Raw genomic sequence first — 26,554 nt, 5'->3', positions numbered from 1 at the left:
GGAATATCATAATAAAAAAAACAAGTGGATTATGCCATATCTTTTTCACAACCCAGCAAAAATAATTTAATTATATACTACTAAAATATCTGTTGTATCTGTTTTGTAACTTTGAACTGGGCTACATGCTCTTTGGAAGGGAAGGGAAAGTTCTGATGCTTATTGCCAGCTTCCCACAAGGAATATCAATGGGGACGTCGACAGGAAGTCAGAAGTTGATCCCATTCTGTATTTTTGCCCACATGTGGTCATTCTGTCCTCTTTGTTAGGTAAGAAAATGAAACAATGATCCAGTAAGTTACAAGTTGTTTAATTCTCCTTAAAATTCAAATAGTGGTACTAAATTCTGCAATACAATGCTCAAGTATACTACTCAATTATATTATCTCTTACTCAAAAGATGGACAGAGATGAGAGGTAGTTATGGATATGCTTCACACATTTTATAACTTCCAGAAATACTGGAAGCTACAATAATGCTTAAAACGTTTGTGTACCCTTTTGCTATTTATTTCTTCATAAATATGACCTCTGACCTTGTGTTCCCACTCAAGTCCTAAGAGTCACCATCAGAAGAACACTGGACAACAATAGTGTGCATGGCAGTGCTGCAAGGGTGTTACTGTTCTAAAAAAGGAACACTGCTACTTGCCTACAGTTTGTGAAAGACAAGAAAAGCTATGGATGGATGAGATCAAAACATAACTTTTTGGCTTAAATAAAAAGCATCATGTTTGGCAAAAGATAGACATAGTATTCCAGCATAAGAAATTTAACTCCATGTGTAAAACATAGTGGCAGTATCAAAGCAGTTTATGCCTGCTTTGCTACCCCTGGGCAGGGATGGCTTGCCATCATTGATGGGATATAAATTTTGAAATGTACCAGCAAATTCTATTGGAATCTTAATGTAGTGATTAAGGTGATTAAAAGACACTGGAGGCAATAAGCTGCTGCCCACATACTTTTGCCAGACACAAATATGTAACTTTGGACCATTTTCCATAATGAATAAATGAAGAAGTATAATTTGAAAAATCAAAAGAGTTAACTAACTTTTAAGGACTACCATATATGGAATGGGACAATTCACTGCAGCCATTTCACGGCCATCTCACTGTGGCCAAATCACCACAGGATAACTCGCTGCAGGAAATTCCACATGAGATAACTCGCTACCATAAATGTTATCCTCCATTGTTTTTTTGACATTATTTCCATGGAAATAATGTCAAAGGAACAGTGGTGGATAACATTTATGGCATTGAGTTATCCCACATGGAATTTGCTGTGGCGAATTGTCACGTAGTGAGTTGGCCATAGCAAGATGGGCACAACAAAATGGATGCGGCAAGTTGTCCTAGGCCCCACCATATATTTATCTATATATCTATACTAAAAAAGGTCTGGGTGAAAATGATGCATTTCAGCCTTTATGGTATGTGCAATAATAAATTGAGCTATGATGGAGAAACATAAAATAGGTAGGAAGAAAAAATACAGAAAACAAACAAGGCACACCTGTTTTACATAATGCTATGTAAATATCTGCTATGTTTACAATTTCCAGAGTATGATATACCTTTCTTGAGAAAGTCCAACCAAACTGCGCCCATCCACACTAAGCAACTGATCCCCTGCAGCCAATCGACCATCCTAGTTACATATTTGACAAAGTAATAGTTTTATTATTTCACAAAAGATGAAAATAGATTTCATGCAGTTTAAAAATATTTGAAATTAAAACACAAAATATTTTTTTTACAATAATTATAAATAATACTAACCACATCTGCAGCACCACCTTTTACCACAGATTTGACATAAATGCCAAGTTTATCTTGACCAGCACCCTAAAAAAATATAAAGCAATTTTTCTTTTAAAAAATGCTAAGGCTATAATCATAAGGACATTTTATAAGAGAGTGGTCTAACTGATTTAGATCCCCTTATTTACAAATATCCATACAATGGCTCACAATGTAAGTTTTTAAAGAGTTGTAGCAGTCTTAGGAAATATATTTAACTATAAATATATTGTAGAATATAATGCATTTACTGTAATACACTACAGAAGACAACACAGTTTTAGCAACAAAATAAAATAAGTAGCATTGCTTAATAATGAGAGATGGTGGGAATTCAAGCTAGCAACCTCTGGAGAGTTTATTCCTTCCAGCAATATTTTACACACTTCTATGAAATTTACCATCATCTTATGCATCACCTCAGTGTCAGTAATAAAGCCATCTCAACTATCATATGTATAAAACATTTTACAGACTTTTAAGAATTCTAACAAGGATAGCCACTACTGCTGTTTTTGTATTTCAGACTGGAATGGAAGAAATTGCATATCTGGAAGTCAGTCTATAAAGTTGAAGGTAAATTGTTCCTAAAAGAAAAGGTAAAGGTTTCCCCTGTCCAGTCATGTTCAACTCTAGGAGGCAGTGTTTACTTCCATTTCTTAGCTGAGGGAGCCAACGTTGTCCAAGACATTACCATGATCATGTAGCCAACAGGACTATCTGCTCTTAATTCAGACCGTCGGCAACTAACTGTACTATAATTTTTTATTGTTTTGGTTATGGATATCAATTATGAGAAATTTCCTTTACAGAAACTGGGGTGCAAGTAGTAGCATTTGCAATAGTTGCTTCTTGCTCCAGTAGAAGCCAATGCAAACACTTAATTCCTGTACAGTCTAAGGAACTTTTTGACAATTTATGTACGTTTTCAACAATGTTCCTAAGTAAAAAAAACTCTGAATGCATTTAGTCTAAAAATGGTATACGTTGTCTGTGATGATTGTCTTTTTCCACTGATTATATAGCTTGGGGAAAGACACAGGTGCAATGGTAGAGAAGAAAGGGAGCAGGTAAATCACCTGAACCAACTCTGATGATAAATGGGTTGACCATTTTCACAGAGAAATTGCTCACAGCCACTAAATTAATGTATCATTAAAGGTTTCCTAACAGCTGTTACCACTGGAATATATCAACTCCCATCATGATTTGTAGATTCACATTTCATTTAAAATAATGTTCAGTAAGAATATGATTCTGCTTTCCTTAAATATTTTGACATTTCAAGTGAGTACAATAAAAAGATGATTCTTCAGAATTACACAACACTCTGTATTTAATAAGCATTTAAGGGGAAAAGAGTTCCCTCTAGCACTGAAGATCAGTGAAGAACATCTCTGCAATACATTAGAAATAGGTAGCGTTTTGTATTTGAACAGTGGTGTATCACAACAATCCTGGTAAAGCTCACAGTACTTTAAAGAGTTGCTGATAAGGCAAGTACACAAGCACCTCTGCACGCTACAAAATGATTTTTGTCATCAAATCCGAAGTACAATACTGCACAAGCTTAGCATGCAACAGCCATATCCCTTTCATTGGAAATATTGCAAGGTAAACTTTGATTAACTCAGTTGCAGTGGAATGGTCAGAGTAGAACAAGATTTCATAAGTAGAAATCTGATGTGTAACATTTGAGATGAATTCCAACTAGCTTGTAGGTTAATAGCCAGAGGAATGTTTTAATATTGCAATGAAAAAAAAATCATGAACACTCAGCAATTCAAGTGACAGAAAAATCAGTTCAAAGGATTTTTAAAAATTACTCCCTCCAGAACTAAACTAGAAAAAGATATAACTCCGCTACTTTTATAAGGCCTTATGTATCCCAAAACATAATAAAGTATGAAGATTCCTAATAGCTCCTTATAAATGGTAAAGATTCTTCTATTAGATGTCATTTGATTAATTTCCCAATTTCCTCCTAAAAATCTGTACAGTAGAAGTAGTTTTCAGATGATGCAAGGGAGTACAGAGGAAGCAATTCCAGTGAAAATGGCCTGCCTCCTCTCTCTGGTGAGCGGTTGTTACAAATTTTAAGGAAAACCTTATTTCTCTCTAATGAATTTATCTGCTTTCCCCAAGTGTGTGTACAATGGTTACTTATCTGAGTTAAAAACCAAGTGATTAAATACTAATTTCCAGCTTCTATATATTATTTGAGAGAGGATAATAAACAGAATGCAATATTAACTGAAAATTTTAAGTTAAGACAAGTTGAAAGGAAAAGTAAGACAAATCTCAGGATTAAAAAAAAATCAAATGTGATCAAGAACTTTAAAAAGAGGGAAGGTTTACAAGTTAAGTGCAATTGTATCTTTCTTATGAATTGGAATAAAAATAGGGTTTCAGCTGTAAGTATTAAACACAATTATTGTGGATATACATACACATGCCTACAAATAAGCATGCCTAACATTATGCTGTTTCCTAGTTATGCTGTTCCATACATAAAAATACACATGGAGACAGATAGACATCTGCACACACATACATACACTCACACACATATAACATAGATAAGGTCTTTTTGAGATTATTTAATATAAAATATTTTTCAAGTTTCCCACTGAATTTTCCCCCTGGTTTTCTTTACAATTTCAATCATTTTAAACTGATTTTTCTTTTTTCTTCACTTTCTTTGTAAAAGCAACTGAAAACAAAGAATAGCAAATGTGATCAGATAAAATTGGTTGTTGTCAATCTATTAAATAACCTGTTAAGACATTTTAAAATAATTTGGTTGTCTAACATCAGAATCAAATGATGCCAACATTTATTTTACTTAGATGAAAATTTATGAAATGGGAACGTTTGCAAAGTCTGTTAATTATTTTGCTTATTAATGTCAAATTATTCAAATTTTGTATGTCCAGGATTTAAATGTACTTCCATTTTATCAAGTAACATGAAAAGTGCTTAAATTAGACCTGGTTTTTCAACACTTAATACAATAATAGTTACTTACAAATTATAGAAATTAAACCCTGCAACTGTACTTTTCATTTAATATCAAATAATAGGAACAAGCTTTATATTCAATTCATTTGCTTTTTTAATGCCATAGCTTCAAATAGATAGTAATGTTATAAAAGCAGTGCTCCAAATTCATTTGCCAAACAATTTTGGATTAAATGGAAGATTAGCAGGAATATTAAAACTATAAATTTATAAGGAAACTTTCCCTGTAGAGACTTACCAAGGATTCTGTTCTTCCAACGACTGAAAACCACATTGTAACTCCAGAAAATATAACTCCTCACTTGTTTCTTAGACTTTAACCACAACTTTCAGTCTGCTAGATTTTCCAAAACACCCAGCAGGATAATTTGGCCAGGAACTGATGCTGCATAACATCTATCAACACTAGCTACGATCGATATAATAGTCCAACTCATACACAGCTTTGCTACTCTGATTTTCATTTAAAAGCTTTATTAAAAAGATACTGCCTAGAAAAAAAATCAATCACTCTATTGTACAAGATATAGAAAATCCAAATTAAACAGGAAGTAAAGTGCTGGCTCTTAGATTTGAAGAAATCAAATGCTAGCTCCTCCCCTCCCTCCCTCCTCCTCCAAGTGATATATTTCTAAAGTAAACTGCATGCAAACACTGCTTCCAACTCATCTGGATTTCATAAAATGTAACCATAGTGTGGTTGGAAGTTAAGCAGCATTTAACATCAAAACATATTTTAGACATAATACTACTAAATTTTGGCCTCACTCTCAGAGCATTATTATCCCTGAACCCCAAATAAGAAAATTTCTGCCACCCAAAATGTGCTTCTTGGTACTATTATGGGTAAGCAACCATCTATGTGTCAGCATCTAGTTTGCCGCTGGAAATCATCACAGCAACAGTAGGAAATCACTCAGAACACACTGGAATTAAAGCTATTGCCCTTCAGCTCAGAATGGCTATACTCATATAGAATGCCAATGTTGTAAACAATATCCTAACATAAACATAGTTGTCCTTTTAGACATTTGATCCAATACCACATCCTTGTCATTCGCTATAAATGACAGTTTTAGTTAATCCCCTGTTAACTGAAAAGTGATCGGATATTGTAGTTATTATTTCAGGCATATTATGAATTAGAAGTATAGTCTTCTTTAGCAGTAAAGTCAGTGGAATCTCACTATTCCAAACATGAAAGTGATGTAGTGATTGAATTGATTTAAAGTTGGTTAGTTCAGAAATTAGTTTTAAAGAGCAGACAACAATTTGCACGAAGTCAACAATTTCAAATTGCCAGATATTTCTGAATTGCTAAAATGCCATTACAGAATATATTAAGACCAATGACATCCCTTTGCAATTTTCTCCTTCTTTAATTTTAGATAATAGCACCTAAAAGTACCATCTCTTTAGCAGAAAGTCTGATATTTATCAACTCTTTATTACAGACATTTAAGAGGCATTTAAAATACTTAAGATGGTTATACATTAATCCCATTAAAATTATAAAAATGTACTTCTCGTCTACTAAGGCTACTTTAACTAAGTTTTAATTCTCTACTAGAGGAATTTTGCCTACAAGAGAAAAACAGTCCTGGTTCCCTGTTGATACTTTCCCAAAACCTGCTTCTTAATAAATAAACAAAAATGTATCAATGTGATCAGATTAATAGAAATTTTAGGAGCCTAGAACAGAATAATATATCAAACTTATAAAACGGTAGTGAAAATGTTCACTTGTTAATAAATTATTCTAGGAACTCTTCAAAACCAAACACTTCTAGAAGTCAGAGATAACCTTACAATGTATTCTGTTTGCATCTTAATGCAAAATGTTCAGTGAGTTAATAGTTTTTGAGACGAAAAACAGCAAATTCATTTCAGTGGTGCAATATTACTGCCAGAATAACATTTAGAAATTAGTTACATACTATTTAAGAGAAATAAATATCAGACCAACATCCATGTGAACTCTTCTTTGAAAATCAATAACAAGAAATTTCATTTGTTCATTTGCTATTTATGTATTTCTTTCCTTATTAGATTTATATCCCATCTTTCCTCTGAGTGCTAAACATTGTATACATAAAACTTAGGATATAGTTCCATAAATAAAAATACATTTACAGAATAATCTAAAAACACCAAGTTTCAAACAGTATGTTGCATTAGGGGGTGCTTTATTTTTAGTTACATGAATTTAGTATTTTTCAATTCTGGAGCAGTGCACCATCTGCTGGGTGAAAACTGTTGAGTCAAGGATTTACTTTAGATTACACTCAGGTTGCTACAAATTTGAAAATCAATAAGCAAGTTTTTCTTGCTTGGACAATATAGATGTATAGCCAATGAAATATTTTAAAAGTAAAGCCTCTAATAATCTGAATACAACCTGATGATTTCATGAACATATTCATATAGTTTTCTTGACAACAATATGTAACTAGTTTGTTGTTGTATTCTTCCTGATTTTTGGGTGTGTGTGTGTGTGTGTGTGTGTGTGTGGAGTTTCTAATCTATAACCATCCATATTTTAGCTAAATTGACCAGGATTTCAACTTCTAGCTGTGACATCAGCAAAAACTGTCTCTAATTCAAAAGCTAGGGGCAGTGGAAAGAAGAAAGACAAAACAGATATTTGTCTGTGAGAAAAGTGTTGATCTTAACCAAGTGTCCAAACAATCCTGTTGTGTTGAGTTTAGACACCTGGAATCTTGGGAAGCCCAAGTATGTGCCCATTCACCTGAACAGCGATTTTGCATATTTAACTGATTTTCAGCTTTTGGGATTCTACCTTTAGTCATCTGTGAGGTAAAGAATGACAGTTGGTCTTACCTGAACTGTTGTTTTAGGAGGTTTTGCAGGATTAGCCAGGATTGGGTATTGTTATGTCCAATTGGCCTCGAGACAGAGTTAATTTGAAGCCACACCTCTGTGCTCCTTGCTTCTGGTTCCCAGTTTCAATGAGTCAAGCCCACTGCAAAACACCTGAAAACAAGTCATAAGGGAACACACCCTACTCAGATTTGTGGCAAACAGGTCTACCTCCGGATGGCCGAACCTGGAGCAGATGGCCTGGAACAGTTTCAGAGAAAGGCTCCGCTCCCCATGGTCAACTGTGGCCCAACTGAGCCAGTGGGCTTGATGGTTGTCCACTCCTGTGATGTGCTCCGCCCTGAGCGATTGAAGATGCCTCTCTGCCCAGGCGCCAAGTGCCATCGCCTCAGTTCGAAGAGCCCTGGAGTGTGTGCTGCCCTGTTGGTTGACGTGGGCCTTTGCCGCCACGTTGTCAGGCAGCACCAAGACGTCTCGATCCTGAACCAGAAGTGCCGCAATGCCAAGTGAATCACTCGCAGTTCCAGCCAATTTATATTGTGTTGGAGGTCCAACCAGGTCCAAAGCCCCTGCGCCATCTGGGAGTTCAAGAGAGCTCCCCACCAGAGCAAGCTGGTATCTGTTGTCAGGATGAGGTGCTCGGCTCCCTGAACTCGCAGCCCTCGTGTAGCGCTGGGGAGAGCCACCACCTCAATGAACAACTGCATCTGTGGTGTCACTGGAACCTTTTCCTCGGAATTGCTGGAGTTTGACCTCTGATGTGGCAGGAGACGCCATTGGAGCGGCTTCGTGTGTAGACGAGCCCAAGGCACCACGTCTATGCAAGAAATGAATTTCCCCAGCAAGCTGGAGAGCACTACTACAGGAACAAAACATTGACTTCTAACTTGTCTAACTAAGGCTAACAAACTAACTTTACGGTCATGGGACAGGAACACCTTCCCCAGCTTAGAGTCTATCATGGTCCCCAGGTGATGAATCCTGTTGGCGGGAGCAAGGGAACTCTTATCTAGGTTAACCGAAAAACCTAACTGCTGTAGTGTGGATACCACCAACGAAATATCCTCCCTCGCCCCCTCAAACGATGCTGCTTGGACTAAGATGTCAAGATAGCATTGGACCCTGACAGAGCGCTCGCGGAGGTAAGCCGCCACTATGGCTAGGACCTTAGTGAAGGCCTGTGGCGCCGACACCAAGCCAAATGGTAGGGCCCTATACTGTAGTGGCTACCTAAATAGGAGAACCTGAGATACTTACGATGGCCAGGGAAGACGGGGATATAGAGGTAAGCCTCCGTCAGGTCGATGGAGGCCATGAAGTCATTGCGCCTGACCCCCGCCAAGATGGATTTAAGCGATGCCATCTTGAATCTTCTATAGACTAAGTGAAAATTTAGCAGTTTAAGATCCAGAATCGCCCTCCATCCCCCCGAACTCTTCGGAACGACAAAGCGGTTGGAATAGAAACCTGACCCCACTTGGTCCGATGGAACTGGTTCCACCGCCCTAATCTCTAGGAGGTGTCAGATCGCCTGCCTCATGAGAAAGCATTTATCTTTACTCTTGGCAACCGAAACGTCTAAAAGTGGTTTAGCGGAATGGAGAGAAACTCTAGGCACAGGCCAAATCTGATGGTATTCAGAACCCAAGCGTCAGTGGTAATCTCAGCCCAGGCGTCGGCAAACAGAAGCAGTCTGCCGCCTATGGGTGGGGTCGCTATTGACCTATCTGCCCCAGCGGTAGGGACGGCCACCTCCCCCTGAAAGAGCCTCTTCCCCTGGGGTTGGAACCTAGGCCTATCCCTCGTGTAGTGCTTATCCGACTGCCTATCTGATCTCGGAAAATACCTGCTGTGCTGTGCCTCCTGATCTGACTGACAATAGGACTGCTTCCAAAAGTAAGGCACAGATTTTTGCTCTGACTTCTTTGCGAGCATAGGCATGACCTTTTTATTCTTGTCCTCAACAAGGATTGGGTCCAATGGGGTACTGAAAAGGGGTCCCCCGGAATAAGACGATGATGGCAGGTGCCACTTTGCCTTGTTCTCCGCTTGCCACCCCCTCAGCCACAGGAGACGTTGGGAGGTCACCGAGGCTGCCATTGCCCGTGAGGCATACTTCATAGCATGCAGAGTGGCGTCCGCAGAGAATTGTGCAACAGCAACCAGCTTGTTGAGATCTTGATGAGTACGCATCTCCTCAGGCGGAATCCGTTCCTGCATCTCTTGTAGCCAAAGGATAGCCGTGCGGCTGAAGAATGACGCAGAGGCAGCTGCCTTGATGGCCCACGTAGATGACCTCAGCTCCACCTTCTTATCCTCGGCCTTCAAGTAATCAGCCACATCACCAGACACTACCGTTGACGTGGATGCCAGTGCCACCACTGGAGGGTCCACTGTGGGCACCTGCAACGCCTCAGAGAAACTAGGTTCCATGTTAAAGAACCTCCTATCACTGCTGCTGGGGTTGGGAAATGTTCCTGGCTTTTCCCACTGCTTTTGAACTACCTTTAGGAACAACTTAGGGGCAGGGATGTCTTCCTTCGCTGGAGGAGTAAACTCGATCCTCTGGCTTTTTCTCCAGACCACACTCCTTGGCACCCGACTTGGCACCTTCCGTCTCACCCAGTTGCGCTGTGGCCCTAGCCTTGTGCAACAATGACTTGAACAAATCCGGAGGAAACAGACCAGAGAATGCTGGTGCCTCAGGTTTTGAGGGATCCTCATCATCAGACATATCTACCTCTCAATGAACCTGATCCCCCGCCATGGAACCCTCGCTAGCCAGATAAGGAGAAACAGGCGGGCACACCTCCAAGGAGATAGGCCTCAGCCTGCCTGAGCAGAGGCACCTCCCCCAGGGACCTTTGCTACCATTGCGGGTCGCACAGACCCCTTCTGTTATCCAGCAGAAATTCCATGTGAAATTGCAGAGGAAATAAACCTCTGAATGCTTGCTAGAAGCTGCTCCATGTCTCTAACGAAGGAATCCTCCTCCTCCTCTTGTGCACAGCCTTCAAACTGTGCAGCCAACGATGACCTGATGGGACTATCCCTCCTGCCCCCCCTGCACTGAAAAGGATCCCTTAGATAGGGGCCCTGTTCCACCATGGAGAGTGGGGTGGGGGAAAGGTGAAAAGTCCCTGAGATACACTGGGGAAGCCCTCCTGTGAGGAGACCTAGACCTGGATCTAATGGGCGATCTAGACCTCAAGTGAGAACTAGGCTTACCCCTCTGTTCAGCCCTGGACACCTGCTTTTCCAGGGCCCTGTGCCTCCTTTCCTCATCCTTCTGCAAGGCCTTGGAGAATTTTCCAGCTGCTGCAATTTTTCACAGTCTCACAGAGGCTGTGGGCCTCATTCAGGCCCCACTGGAGGTCCCCTCCCCAGGGGACAATGGGGGGAGGGGATTCCAGCCTCTCCTCTGCATCAGCCATGGCACCAGGTCAGGGCTCCACCAGGCTCAGCCCATCAGAAACAGCAGCGACCAAAAAACAGCTTCCCCCAATCACTCACGGCCTCCATGCGACAAAATCAGCCTCTGGTAGACCTTTCCTGCCCCTTTTGCAAGCCGCGCGGCTGTCGGCAGCACCATGCGGACCTCGCTGTCCCGGGCCGCTCCAGGCCGTTTGCTGTCGATCTGGGCCTGCAGGGCCTTGCCGCTGCTGTAGAAAGGATGGCCACCCAGGAAGGCAGGGATGAAAATGAGGCTTCATAGTACCCTCTGCCCCAGCCCATGCGGCCCACAGGAATTGAGCCCCCAAAATGGCCGTCATAATGGCATCCTGCCTCTAAAGCCCCAAAAAGCAACTTTTAAATCCCTTACTGGCGGCCGGGAGCAAGCCACACCAAGGGGAGGATTCCAGGTATCAGATGGAGGCAAGGGGAAGAAGGCAGGGAGAAGGAATTTGGAGGATGGCACTGGATTGTGTTTGGAAGAATCAGGAACCAAAAGCAACCTGTCTTTCTTCAGCCAGCCAGAGTTGAAACTGGGAACCAGAAGCAAGGAGCAGAGGTGTGGGTTCAAATTAACTCTGTCTCGAGGCCAATTGGACATCACAATACCCAATCCTGGCTAATCCTGCAAAATTCCTCTAGAAAACCAGTTGGTCTGCAAGTGTCTCAGGATTAAGAAAGGCTATTTTCATGTAGAAAAAAATATGCCATACAATATATGGCACTTATTTTTTCCACATGGGAAATGCCGTTTCTCTCATACTAACAGATTTCAGTTACATCTAACAGAAAAATCTACTGAGATTGCATTGCCTTTTATCTTTAAAAAGCAAGAAATATCATGATGGACATCACCATCTGCTCCCATATCATCCAGCCTCCTTATTAAGATAAAGTAGAGACACCTCTTGTGTCTCATCTGTGGAGAAAGCAGCTGCCCAAAAAATGAAATATTTTTTTAAAAACTAATCAAATAAGTTTTTTAAACTTTCTGTTACTCTTATGACTGCTTCCAATATTTATTCACATTAAGCTACACATGATCTGTTGTTATCACTTCAAATAATAAGTTTCATATCAATAAATAATTTAGTACCTTAGCAGCAACTATGCTTAGTCCCATCCCGTTTTGTTTCTTAAGTGTTACAGTAATTATTTCAGGTTCTTTCCTCAGTGGCTGAGCCTGATGAAACAAAATAAAGAGAAAATATTGAAAACCGGCTAGAGCACTTCCTGAGAAATACCTTCCTGATTTTTTTAAAAAAACGTTGTTATCCTGCCATCTTAATTATTCCAATACTAAAGGGTAATAAAAAAGCAACGATGACTTATTAGGGAAATGCTTTTTTTTCCACTATAAGAAAAAGTTGGGGAATCCTACATTCTAATGTTTAAATATTTTCACATTAGTACAAATGTCATATTTAATAGCATAGTTTAATGTATCTATTTCTGTTGTCTTTCCTGTAATATGAATACTTGCCAAATCTGCATTGTCTTGTAACAGATGGCTCTCATAATCTGCACCTTCAAAATATATTGTCCAAGTTCCTGGTGAGCGTGGATGAGATGTTAACCTGCAAAAAGCTAAATGAAAATGTTAATGGATAACAAGATTTTTCTTTATGCTCAAATAAGTTAAATAGAACACTAGAGAGACCTCCAAAAAGTTACTCCATAAAAGATTCATTAATAAAAAAATATTGGCCATCACTTTGATAAATACATGTATTTAAAATGCAGTTATTATAACCTACACCAGTAATGGCAAACCTTTTTTGGCTGCTGTGCCAAAAGTGGGGGGAGCACAGGGGGGTCGTGCACTGGCGTGCCACACACATAATGATGTGCGCGCATGCCCACCAGCGTACGAGCACGATCAGTGACACACACCCCCGCTTTTGCTGCAGTTTTTTCGCCTTCCCCAGGCTCCAGAGACTTTCTAGGAGCCTGGGGAGGGTGAAAACAGCTTTCCCCCTCCCCCCCGATTCCCTCCAGAGGCCTCAGGAGCTTCCCTAAAGCTTCTGGAGGGCAAAAAATGGACCTACGGGGAACCTGGAAGTTCAGGAATGATGACTTCCGGTTTGTCCATAGGGCCAGTTTTTGCTCTCTGGAGCCTTCAGGGAAGCTTCCTGAAGGCCCCTGAAGGCTCCAGAGATCAAAAATTCGTCCTACGGACAAACTGGGAGTCACAATTCCCAAACTTCCGGGTTCCCCATAGGGCTGATTTTCGACCTCCGGAGTCTTCATGGGCCTTCAGGAGGCTTCCCTGAAGGCTCCAGAGGATAAAAAATGGCCCTACGAGCAAACCAGAAGTGACTTCCAGTTTGTCCGTAGGGCCGTTTTTCGACCTCCGGAGCCTTCCCTGAAAGCTCTGGAGGGTGAAAAACGGTCCTATGAGCAAACCAGAAGTCCGTTCCCGAACTTTCAGTTTGCCCATAGGGCTGGTTTTTCATGCTTTGGAGGCTTCAGGGAAGCCTCCGGAGTGCGAAAAACAGCCTCAAAAGAAGGCTGAAGTCAGCTGACCAGCGTGTGCATGCTTGCTGGCCAGCTGACAGGGCAACGCCTTACGCGCCCTGACAAATGGCTCCGAATGCCACTTGTGGCACGTGTGCCATAGGTTTGCCATCACAGACCTACACCAAACCATAGATTCTGGATCGTGTACATCAGCGTAATAAGAATATTGGACAAAACAGAAACTAAAAGTATAAACAAATTACTTTATTGTGGCCATTTAGCAGCACAAGAAACTAAAACTGTATAAAGATGGGCCTCAAAATGACATAAAACAATCATTGCACTAAAGCAGATTGGGTAATGGAATGTGTGGATGACTGAGGAGGACGAAATAAAGAGATGCTACCTAGGAAACATTCAGACAAAAGGGGAAGGAGCCTGCAATTGTTTAATGGTCAGTGAAAGAAACTTAGGAAGAACCTGCCCTAATTGATCAGACTATTAAAAGTGATGGTGGAAAGTTTGTAGCTTTAGACTAGCAAGGTTCTGTTAGTGTAGCTTTTAAAGAAAGTAGATTTAGCTCTCATCTAGTCATGTTACCTGTCTAGTTTACCTGGGAGGGCTGACATGTAATTTCTACATAAATGCAAGCTTTAAAAAAAGCTAACCTCTTTGGCAGAGTGGATCTAAAAATTCCTGTAATCCATTTGGAATGTTTCGGACAACATCACATGAGTAACCATCTTCTGGGAGAAGAAAAGGAAGCTGAAGATCAGGGTCCTCTTCTAACTGTACTTCTCTACCATCACTACGAGCTAGTTCGTCAGCAGTATTTTCTGCAACAGCTACCACATTTTCTATTAATTCCTGGTGGAAAGAAGAAAAATATGCAGCATTATACATGGAAATCAAGGCAAGGGAATTCTACATTTTTGCTGTCTGGAGTTAGTCATATTATTAATTGATTCAGAGACCAATGCAGATATTCATTGTTTGGTTAAGAAGAATAATTCATTTGGTAAGATATATTTAAGGAATATTAAATATCAGGAAGAAAATATTTAGGCTATAATCACTGTTCCAGTGATTGTTCAAGGAAACGGATAAGCTAAATACAGATAGTCTGTGCTTAATGACCCTTGGGATCAGAATTTTCATTGTTATTAAAGCAGTTGTTAGGCAAAATATCAGGTGACTGTATAACTTAGTGATGGCAATTCCAGTAGCCTGGCTGCGGTTGTTATGCCAGAACTGCACTGTGTCCAGTGAGGACCCCACACATCTTCTGGCAGTAATCCTGTGATCACAGGGGCAGGGCAATGGCTTTAACTTTGAGGACTTTGTGATCAGTTTGTTCAATTTGTTCGATGCCATTGCAACTTCAAACAACAGCTGAACAAATGGTTAAGTGAGGATATCAGTGTCAGGAAATACAAGCCAAAAAATATGCATTGGATCGTTACGTAAGAGATAAAATCACAAATCTGAGAACCATAAGATCTTCTGAAGAGAGAATAGCCATCTAATCAACAAAAGCTAGCAGAACTAGAATAATAAATAACAGGACTATGGAGAAATCTTTATTTAGCACAGAATACACATTCAAGTTGGATGTAACAGATGCTCTAGAACATCTCCCCAAATAGCTCTAAATTTTGTACATATTTAAAAGGTTTCTGACCTTGTTAAATGTATCATGGTGAATAATAATTCAGAGACAAGCATTTAGATTTATTTTACGGGTAGTCTTCATTTACTGACCACCTGTTCAGTGCCTGTTCAAAGCTACAACAGTAAAAAGGTAGACTTATGACTTGCCCTTATGACTTGAATGCTGTGGCCACTGTAGCATCCCTGAGGTCATGTGATTGCTATTTGGACAATTGGCAAGCCATCCACATTTACTATGTTTGCAGCATCCTTCAATCACACGATTACCATTTGTGACCTTCACAGCCGGCTCCCAACAAACAAAGTCAGTGGGGAAGTCGGCAGGAAGTCACAACTTGTGATCAGATGGCAGTGCACTTAAGGACCCATGGTGATTGGCTTAATGACAGCAGCTGGAATGGATGTTTTAAGTCAGTGACATCTCATGACATTTCATTTAACATCTCCACTACTTAGTGACAGAATTGCCAACCCCAATTGCAATGAGACCTACCGATATATTCTTTGTAAAAAGTACCATGCACACAATAAAAAACCTCACTAATTTAAAACTATGTTTTCAACTTTAGTATTAGCTTCCTTAAGTAAAAACGTTTTCATTCACTGCCATATAATTTCCACTGTTTTACATAAACTTATATTGATCATCAATCACCCAGCCACCCACCTCAAATTTAAAAATAAGATTAACTTACTGGTGGAATAAATGGCTCATCTGGGGCACAGTGATAGTTTTGTAGCAATGCATGCAGTTGTAAAGAATTGAGTTTAAAACAGGTACTATTAATATTAGGAATGTCTTCAGGAGAATACTTATCCATAGTAAGTAATGTAGTTGCCTGGGGGAGGAAAGATGATTATAAGTAGATCCACTTTGATATGAACATACATAGCAGTGAACACTGTAACATAGATAAATGCTTCTGATTTAGTACTACTTAAGTTCATCAGAAAATACTGAAACAGTGCAATTTTCATTTTTGAGTATGTTTTGTCTCATTCTTTTTCTTCAATCAATCAGGATACCATAATCACTGGACAAACTTAAAATATAGCTTGATTTTGTCTTGTCATGGATTGGTTTAACATTACACATTACAAACCTAATCACCAAAAATGCTAGAGTTTTGTTTGTTCCCCACCATTTGCGTTTGTTTAGGAATGAACTGCAAGATATACATTATATATTCATTTCAAGCTAAATTCAAATAGTGTATCACCATATTTCTATGGGAAGTTTCCAGGCAAATTTATACTGAAAACTGTTTTAAGGAAATTTTTATAAACCAAGTAACTCCAACTTTGCACGTAGTTCACATTTATGCTTTAAAAAAATCTCTTTTCATCCAAAGGCTAGTTAATGAAAGTAAAACAGATTATGGTACAGAAACTGGGTCAATACTATGGCAGAACTGAACAAAAATTATGGTGATTTCCTAATTTCCTAAAACTGTTTATTAAAATGTATTAAATACTGCTTTATACAACTCGATGTAGGTGCCTCAAAAACTGTGAATTTATTTATTTTCTAATATACTCAAATACCTACTTGTACGATCCGACTGAGATGACAATCAGCAGCCAGCTCCAAGCCCTGTTTTTCTGCCCAGGCTTCTATATGACCCAACTGTTGACGAATAATAGCTCCCCAATAATGTGAACACAGTCCTGAATCTGGATCTGTAACCAATCTGTTAAAAAGCCACATGTTGATAAAATGAAATAGCTGGGAGAAGAGCTGTATTGTCAGTGCTGCATTCACTCTACATCGTCGCAACAGGGACATGGCTCCAGTTAATGTATGTAAGACATCATCTACAAGAAAAAAGTTGCACATGACATTTTACTCAGCAATAAATTCTAAATTGAACTATGCATCTATTTTAAAATCAAAAGCTAAAGTCTAAATGGAAATCTTTATTACAGAAAGATAACTCTGAACACCTTACATTACTTTATAATATATCACATTATATTGTAAACTTTTAATATTAATGTAATATATAATTAATATAAATATATGGATATGGATAAAAATAAGTTTTTTTTATTATTTTAATCCTTTACTGTTTTCCCTGCCTCTCTCCCTCTTTGACTCTCAGAAACAAAAACAAGCAGTTGGCTATTACTATTATATTATTGGCAAGCTGCCAAATCGGTTACCTTAGTTGTAACATAAACAGCATGTAAACATGGGGACAGCAGTCTTTTTCTTATTTGCAGCTACAATCTATAATAAATTAAAGGCCACATGTTTCCCCATTTAAGCCACAAACAAGATAATTAAGGAATCCACTGGTGATTTATAGTTATTACTTCCCAATACAGTTTTATTGTTGGGTATTCCAAAACTGTACTTTTTGGGCATTCCATCCTGTCAATCTTTGGCTGAATTTCTTCTAAATGTTACACATTTTTTTAGTAATGCTACCATCTAAATCCTACTCAATAGTATTTTAGTATTCCACTATTACAGTTTCAGTAAAATAATATAAACCATTGAGGTTTATGTAAAGTTTATTTTCTCCACAATGAAGTTACATATGACTTTACCATAAGACTCTATTAGAGCATAATTTAATATTCATTTACACCTCCACAGGTATGTATTTACATTAACAAGTACATTCTAATATCACACAAACAGTACTATAATGGATAACTTGGTTTTCAGTAAGTGACCAGGTTTCTTCAATAAATAAATGTCTTTATTTGTAGGTAAATAAAATATTTATTATTGCATGTGAATATACTCATCAGGGTTTCCTAGCATATGCCCGTTATGCTATCACAGTCTTGTTAAGATAACATACATTGTAATTAATATAATGTAAAATATTCTAACCTATTTTAGGTCTTTGAGGATTATTCTCTTCTGGATCATCAAGGAATGCAGGCATGTAGTTATTAAGCTCTGACTGAAGACAGTGGACCAGGTATCTGAAAAAGTAAATTGTGTGAAACTAGTGAATAGTAGGCAAATAAGTTCAAGCTTGTAGTACTATGAAAAATAATTTCATTACAAACACAGAAAATGTAGATCTCCCAGATGTTCCCTTTATGTACCAACTCAAAAATAAGTCCCGTTGTTCTGTGGTGTTTATTTTCAAACAAATATACTAGTAGGCTACAAATCATATACATGCATACATATACATACATACATACATACATACATACATACATACATACAAAATGTGTGTGTGTGGGTAGCCTACACATACATACAGCATACATGTTCACAAGGTGAGCGGTATCTGCTATATTATTTCCAAGAAATAGAAATATTCTGGCACTAAAATTTAATCAAAATATAAAAATTTGGCCATCACAAACTTATAAAAATTTAACCAGTATCTCAAATTACCGTATATACTTGAGTATAAGCCGACTCAAGTATAAGCCGAGACCCCTAATTTTACCCCAAAAAACTGGAAAAAGTTATTGACTCGAGTATAAGCCGAGGCTGGGAAATGCAGCAGCTCACGGTAAATTTCAAAAATAAAAATACAGGTAGATAACAATAAAATTGCTAAAAGTGTGTGTGTGTGTGTGAGTGAGACAGACAGACAGAGGAACAGAGAGAGGGAGAGAGAGAGGGAATCAGAGAGAGACTGACAGAGACGAATCAGAGACGTACTTTTAACTACCTGGCAGCGGCGTTTTGCCTTGGGGGGCTCCTCAGAACATCCCAAGACTTCGGAGGGAAGTTTACAGCCCTCCCTCAGAACGCTTCGGAGGGAAGCTTCTGCAAAGGCGAGTGACAACAAGTCTCCCAGGCTTTAATTTGCCGAGCTGTGCGCACGCGCCTGTTTTCCACGGCGTGGAGCAGCGGCGAGATTCTGCGCGGTGAGCGATGATTCCAGGGGCCATCCGGGAAGATGAGGAACGCGAGAGGAGACCCTGCCCCCCCACTGATGGCCCCCGGAATCATCGCTCGCCGTGCAGAATCTCGCCGCTGCTCCACGCTGTGGAAAACAGGCGCGCGCGTACAGCTCGGCAAATTACAGCCTGGGAGACTTGTCACTCGCCGGGGTTATGCAGAAGCTTCCCTCCGAAGCCCGAGAGGAGGGAGGGGAGCGGGCGCTCTTTACACATTTTAATGCGGCTCTTCAGTGTGCCGGGCGCCCGCTCCCCTCCCTCCTCTCGGGCTTCGGAGGGAAGCTTCTGCAAAAGCCGAGTGACAAGTCTCCCAGGCTGTAATTTTCCGAGCTGTGCGCACGCGCCTGTTTTCCACAGCGTGGAGCAGCGGCGAGATTCTGCGCGGCGAGCGATGATTCCAGGGGCCATCCGGGAAGATGAGGAACGCGAGAGGAGACCCTGCCCCCCACTGATGGCCCCCGGAATCATCGCTCGCCGCGCAGAATCTCGCCGCTGCTCCACGCCGTGGAAAACAGGCGCGCGCATACAGCTCGGCAAATTACAGCCTGGGAGACTTGTCACTCGCCGGGGTTATGCAGAAGCTTCCCTCCGAAGCCCAAGAGGAGGGAGGGAAGCGGGCGCCCGGCACACAGAAGAGCCGCATTAAAATGTTTAAAGAGCCACATTTTTTTTTTGTTCACTGGAGTATAAGCCGAAGTGGATTTTTCAGCCCAAAAAGTGGGCTGAAAAATTCGGCTTATACTCAAGTATATATGGTACTTATTTTATGGCACTACTATTTTTCTGGAGGGACTCACTGATTGGTTTCCCTACTTAACAAATTAGGAAAGGTGGACAGTGTATAGGAATTTCATATATTTAACATTTTTTTCTGATTTTTATTTTTGGGAGATGGGAAGGGATCTTAAATTTCAGGTTGTCTTTGGGGTTGGGGGGCTATCTTAATTTTAAAATACAGTGCTAATCCAATATTCCTAAATACTCCTTAGAGCTCCATACTGAATGTTTCTTTTATAACCATAGAATAATTTAGTTTTTCAGAATAAATATAGTAACTGTCATATATATATTACTATATTTTAAAAAATAGAAGAATACACCTACTTTTAGAAACACATATTACTTTGTTTCCAAACAGATTTAGAATTCAATCAAAATAAACAACTGCTCATTAAGAAAAACTAAAACGGATCCCCAAGCATAAATTAGTTTTCCTTACTTAAATGCCATCTGAACTAGGTGTGCCAAAACATCTTGCGCATCTAATGTGATTCGGCTTAAGTCTCGATCCTGCTTAATAAAGTTTAGCAACTCAGATGCATTTGCCATCCAAAAAGCAAGTGCCCCAGCAATATTCTTCTGTTTCTGCAAATATTGAAAAATGGCTGTAAACATCAACATAAATTCATCCTGTATTTCAGCTTTCATTCTGTCAAAGGCTCTGTTAGATAGACCAGTACCAACTAATAACCAAACATATCTCAGTTACCAGATACTTGCAAAGAATTTATATGAAACTGCAAATAATATATAGTGCGTGTTACAACTGCTTTAAATTGTAAGTTGAATGATAAAATATTAAATTTTCCAAATGCTGTTAATGAAATGGACTTAGCATGTTGTCATGAAATGCTGAAAGCTTAGATGTATGCATTATCTGGTAATCTGTATGTGTGTGAGCACACATTCATTAATACACACTGTCACCCAGATACTGCCTAGTCACTGGCTTTGAAACCAAGCAGTATCAAGTACTGATCTATCTCACCCTTTCCCGACCACAAATGCTAGGCCAGGCAACCTCAGATGAGATCCAAAGAACAGAACCACAGACAAAATAAACAAAAAAGGAAGGAAAAGAACTTTTGTCATTACATCTCTGTACTGAAGTGCGTTAAGCAGAAATTATGAAATGCTGATAGGCTGCGCAGTCAAAAAAGGATTTTAGTACTGCATGTTCCAGTTGCTGAATGAGTGTTATGTTCAATCCAGCTGTAGAAATATTGTATTTTACATGGAAGCAGCATGAGAAACTGAGCTAAGCCAACATAGCTAGGATCAGTTCCCAGCAATATATCCTACCTGATCAACCTGGTCTACCTCCTGGAGAAAAACGAAGGAAATCAAACAGAAGAAAGAAACTTGTGAACAATCATGACAATTTTAGAAATGAAACACTAAAATATGAAAGCACAAGACTTATGCTCTGTCACATTAAAACATTTCACTGGGGGAACATGATATAACTGAGAAATTAAAAGATATATAGATATATATACACATGAGAAACGTTTTAGAGGAAGTCCAAATTTTCCTCTAGACAATCTATATATATGCATTAATACCAACGGTATAATCCTGCATGGAATAATGTCTAAATCTGTCCATGGAAGCCAGTAAAGTCTTTATCTTGGCAATTCTTCACCATACTACTGTAAGTTAGTAACAGTATTGTTAGAAAAAAGAAAAGAAAACCTCTGCAAAACAAAATAATGCATTTGTTCAAAACTTTATTCTTTTTGTTTCTCTAGCCTTTGAATCTAGGAGTTCCTAAGTTACTCTTGTATTATTCTCTATCGTCTCACTTATTTTTTCTCACTGAAAGTCATTTTTTATGCCTCCAAATAATACTTCCAAACCACTGAAACAATGCTTCACAGCAAGATCAGAGACTTAAGACCACACAAATATTCAGGGTAAGCCACGAGAAGTGCTGTAGGAAGAGGAGGAGCAGTGGCTTAGCAGCTCACCTTGGCCTCAGCTGACAGGCTTCCTGGCCAAGTGGGCTCTGGTCAGCCAAGGCTACACACACCACACACACGGTGAATCTCCTATCAAGCAATACAAATCACTGGGGAAAAAAATAATGAAACTGAAATTGCGCAAGAAAGGGAAAGAGGTGGCTAAGAGGGGACAGGTTGATCCACCCTACAACAGTATCTGTTGGGTAAGAACTTAGACAACAAACAAATTTTCCTTTCTAGGCAAAAGAAGTCTCAAGCAGGGAAGGGAAGAGAATGGAAAGCAAAAAAGGAACAATATTTTTGCTCAGCAACAAATGAGAGGAAATGGGCAGGATTTTTGTACTCATATTGGAATGGGTCCCCCATAATCCATCATTGTAGATACAATTTTAAAAAACAAAATTACATACCAAGCCAATCATAAAATAAAATATTAGGTTTTGGTTAATGAAAAATCTTGCCAGTTAAATGACCAAACTGAATAGGCCCCATTTGTAGGGTTTTTTTTTCAAGTGGTTCTGCTTCACAGTAAAGTTATTTTAATTTATTTTTGTTTAAAAGAATATTTGTGACATTCATGATTTTTTTCATTTTTGACTACTACAGGTTTTTTAAATAAAAAATCTTAGTGCTATAACTTGTTTTCCTGTGGTATTCATGCAATCTAAATTTTCAGGAGAAAATAGAAATGTACTTGGTTGTATGTCATAAAATAATGATGTTATTAATTTGAATATACTTACTGGGGATAAACGAGGGAGTTTCTTTTTCTTACTTTTTATATTATTTTCTTGTATTAGTTTTATATGTATAATACAATTCTTAATAAAATTATTGAAACAATAATTATAGGTCATTATTATGCAAAAATAGTTACCTATATTTTAAAACTATGTATAAAAGATTAATAAGAACTAATTCAGGCAATCACAAGAAGTCAAAGACTGACTCAAAGTCACACATATAGACACAATGCGTGTCTCAAAGAGGATGAGGCAGTGCAGCCTAGCCTGCTAAATAAGGTGGCAGTCCGTTGTGAGAAGTGTTCTACTGGCTTCTATTAAACAGTTTTTGCACATTAGTCCTTGCAGAATCATACTTCAAATCTACAGCATCATTAAAGTAACAGGAGACATGTGAACACAGAAACAGGACAATTTAAAAGAAAATGAAAATTGAAACACTTAATAAATTGGCTGCATAACTAGGAATATGTTGTTCATGTAAATGGAATTATTTGGACATAGAATATAAAAACTGAGTGATGCTCAAGTTATGGCACCACTTTATATTTAAAAGCTTGCCATGTTTATTTATAATTATTATCAATAATAATTTATTGTCCCTGCATAGATGGGTAATAGTTTGGATCCAGACTGTTGCATAAACAGAAGTAATCTTATTGAAATCTTGCTGAAGAAAAGGACACAGTTCACAATCTATCTCCTCCCCACCGCTGCCACCCACATCTTTTCATCTTCTCACCAACTTTCTATACAGTTTTTCTGGAGAAATGACCACCAGCCCACATTTTGAAGAAATTACCCACCCACAACCATCAGCAGAAACATCTGCGAACAGAGTTTTATTCACTGCAACTTCCATTAAAAAGACAGAATACAATATACAATAGGGTTGTAACATGATTACCATCATATTTCATAAAACTGGGCCAATATTGATAATTCAAACAAAATTTGAAGATAATTTGAAATATCGGTAGATTTTAGATATCTACCAATAAAACATATGAATATTAACACTATAACAGATTGTTTGTACCTCTTGTTCACCATTCCATATCAAGAAGTATCACTGCTTTTAAAAACATTTTCAATATTTTTGTAGGTTCATTACAAATGTCTGACTGCAGTTTGGTCACAACAAGAGTTATTTCATACACAATTACAAATGGTATTATGATATCCAAACAATCTGTGCTTATGATCTCTAATACAAATGCAACTTGGTAAAAACAATCCTGCAAAAGCAGTATTTTTTGTGGATATAAAACATTTAGTAGGTTCTTAGACTGAAACTCACTTGTATAACTCCTTCCATCATTTTCACCATCTTGTTGACTATTGCAATTACTTTGTGAGTTCGTTCAGGAGGACTGATGTCAGGTCTGTACTGGCTTGATAATACATACCGACATGTCATGTACAGAACATAAGTAGGCGACAGCTTAAAATGAACTGTTGAGCTATTAGTGTAATTGATGATGGCAGACAAAAAAGCATCCTCAGCTGAAGAACAAAAAACAAAAAAGTAACAAGCTAACTTAATTGAAAAATCTAAGAAGCAATAGTAAACACCACTTCAGGAAAAAAACCAAATTAAATTATTGGGATCACTTTCATGAATCAAACATTAACACCAAAATATTTTTACAAGATTAAATTGCTGAAAATTAAATAGTAAAGGGCAACAACAGGCAAGTAAAACAAAATACAAAAAGAAGTTTAATAAATCTGTATCAGAGAACTCTACATAATGTCTATACCCGTGATGGCGAACCTATGGCACGCGTGCCACAAGTGGCATGCGGAGCCATTTGTCAGGGCACACTGAGTTCACCTTTTTAAAAGCTATTTTTCGCCTTCCCCAGGCTCCAGAGGCTTTATAGGAGCCTGGGGAGGGTGAAAAGAGCCCCCCCGCCCCCCCCAGAGGCTTCAAGGACCGTCCGGAGGCTTCCCTGAAGTGACTTCCGGGTTGCTCGGAGGGTCGTTTTAAGCGTTCCGAAGGCTTCAGGGACCGTCCGGACGGCGGAGGGAGGGGGGACTCTATAGCCTTCCTGCCATGTGTACCGCACAGGAATCCGTCCCCTCGGGGCTTTGCGCGGGCATTGCAAGGATTAAGCCGAAAGGGAGGGGGAGGGGGAAAGTGAAGGGGGCTTTGTTGTCCTCCTTCTCCTCCTTTCCCCCTCCGGCTCGAATGCGGCGCCAGGGCCCGGCAGGCAGCAAACGAGTCGGAACCTGCCGACTGGAGGAAGAGGGTGAGAGGCGGGTCCTGTGAACGGCGGCAGCAGCGGCGGCAATAGTCGCAACTCGGCGGCAGGCCGCCCCGGCTGGGAGACAAAGGAAGGGAAAGGCGGCAGGCAGCCGAGTTGCAACTATTGAGCACGATGCGGCGCGGTGCCTCACGAGGCCGGGATTGAGGCAGCTGCGCAGCCTGCCTGGCGTGGCGCGGCTAGAGGGGGAGGAGGAGGAGGAGGAGGAGAGGGCGGCGTGGCAGAGGCCCGACAGACTTCCCTTTGGCCGAGGCCATCCTGGCGGCGGCGGCAATGTGAAGGCCGGGCCCTGGTGAGCGCTGGGCGGAGTGGCGCAAGGACGCTGGGCCCGAGGCGCCGTGCGGCGGAGGCGATCCGGGCCCGGGCGATGGAGACGCACGTCTCGTGCCTGTTCAGGGACCGTCCCGAGGCTTCCTGAAGCCTTCGGAGTGCTTAAAACCACGCCTCCGGACGTTCCCTGAAGCCTCCGGAGGGCCTCCGGGGGGCGGGGGAGGCTCTTTTCACCCTCCCCAGGCTCCTATAAAGCCTCTGGAGCCTGGGGAGGGCGAAAAAAGCATGTAAAAATGGGCACATTGTGCGTGCATGCGCACTGGGGGGGATGTTGCATTATGGGTGTGGCACGCCCGCACACGACCCCCTGGCGCTCCCCCCACTTGTGGCACACGAGCCAAAAAAGGTTCGCCATCACTGGTCTATACCAATAATTTAAATGAATTTTCTCACCATTAACCTAAAACATGGCAAGTAATTTAGTAACGTTTCTGATTAATTTTATAAATGGATTTGGAGTTATTCTTGTCTTAATGAGATAGTCAAAACCATGCATTTTGCCTTAAGTATTTGATGCCCATGATCACTGCTAGCAACATTGGCAAAATCGCTGCAGATTAATCCATTTCCTCTTTCTTGGGCTGCTGCTTTCTAAAATATTTAACACAGTAGACTTATCTTAAATTAGAAAGTTCATTCTTGTTAACTAAAGCAGATCTGAATAACTGGGGGCTCTAATAAAATTCAGGACAAAACTAGTACTTTTAAACTGGATTTTATCTCTCACATCATCTGGAATCAGAAATTTGCTTACAGAAATGAATTTAAGCACTGATTATTTTATATCATTACTGTAGACAGTCAATTTCTATTTTCAATACTATCAAAAAAAGACATTTTGTAATAAAAATTGTTGTTACTCTTTATTTTTTAAACAAAAATATATACTTACAGTTTTCTCTGAATTCAACGCTTGCAGGTAGTATCAATTCTGGACCATCCTGTAGTCTAGGGGCAGAAAGCAGATCTTCAGTAATCCAGTTTAAAGAGAACAAATTAATTTCATTTTCAAGAAATAAATATTTTTCCAAAGGTTTTTTTTAATGGTTGTATACATTTTTGTATAGATATGAAATACAAAAATGTGGGAAATATATCTTGTTACTTTCCTGCTCTTACTATTAGATTCACTGAGGTTACATTTGCTGAAAGCCTACTTGAACTGAAGGTCTGCATTATTAATGCATTTACAGCACACAATGTATTGTTCAAGACAATTAGTCATCTCCTGTAATTAGATCATGTTACTTAAACTTAGAAATAGGAAAACAAAATGAAGAAGAGGCTACTTTATAAACTATATTATAAAAGTGTTACATAAAGGAGAGGTG

The 26,554-nt window shown here is 39.6% G+C and overlaps 1 protein-coding gene across 16 annotated transcripts in view; it reads right to left on the bottom strand.

Moving 5' to 3' along the window:
• AFDN (afadin, adherens junction formation factor) overlaps window positions 1-26,554 on the bottom strand; it is a 100,885-nt gene that overhangs the window by 17,432 nt on the left and 56,899 nt on the right. For 11 of the 16 annotated variants that reach the window (XM_081940888.1, XM_081940890.1, XM_081940879.1 and 8 more), the window contains 12 exons: window positions 26,116-26,171; window positions 23,924-24,129; window positions 21,219-21,239; window positions 20,356-20,501; window positions 18,100-18,194; window positions 16,804-17,069; window positions 15,950-16,093; window positions 14,252-14,450; window positions 12,607-12,710; window positions 12,220-12,306; window positions 1,788-1,853; window positions 1,583-1,656 (listed from right to left, as the gene is read on the bottom strand). In XM_081940888.1, coding sequence (XP_081797014.1) covers window positions 1,583-1,656; window positions 1,788-1,853; window positions 12,220-12,306; window positions 12,607-12,710; window positions 14,252-14,450; window positions 15,950-16,093; window positions 16,804-17,069; window positions 18,100-18,194; window positions 20,356-20,501; window positions 21,219-21,239; window positions 23,924-24,129; window positions 26,116-26,171 — 1,464 coding nt within the window. The remainder of the gene's footprint in view (window positions 1-1,582; window positions 1,657-1,787; window positions 1,854-12,219; window positions 12,307-12,606; window positions 12,711-14,251; window positions 14,451-15,949; window positions 16,094-16,803; window positions 17,070-18,099; window positions 18,195-20,355; window positions 20,502-21,218; window positions 21,240-23,923; window positions 24,130-26,115; window positions 26,172-26,554) is intronic. The other 5 variants (XM_081940891.1, XM_081940881.1, XM_081940882.1 and 2 more) reach the window with 1 other exon arrangement.

The sequence above is a fragment of the Natrix helvetica genome (assembly GCF_964273705.1).
Source record: "Natrix helvetica genome assembly, chromosome: 2".
Taxonomy (NCBI): Eukaryota; Metazoa; Chordata; class Lepidosauria; order Squamata; family Natricidae; genus Natrix; species Natrix helvetica.
The sequence above is the reverse complement of the archived record's forward strand: the minus strand, read 5'-3'. Positions and strand labels throughout refer to the sequence as shown.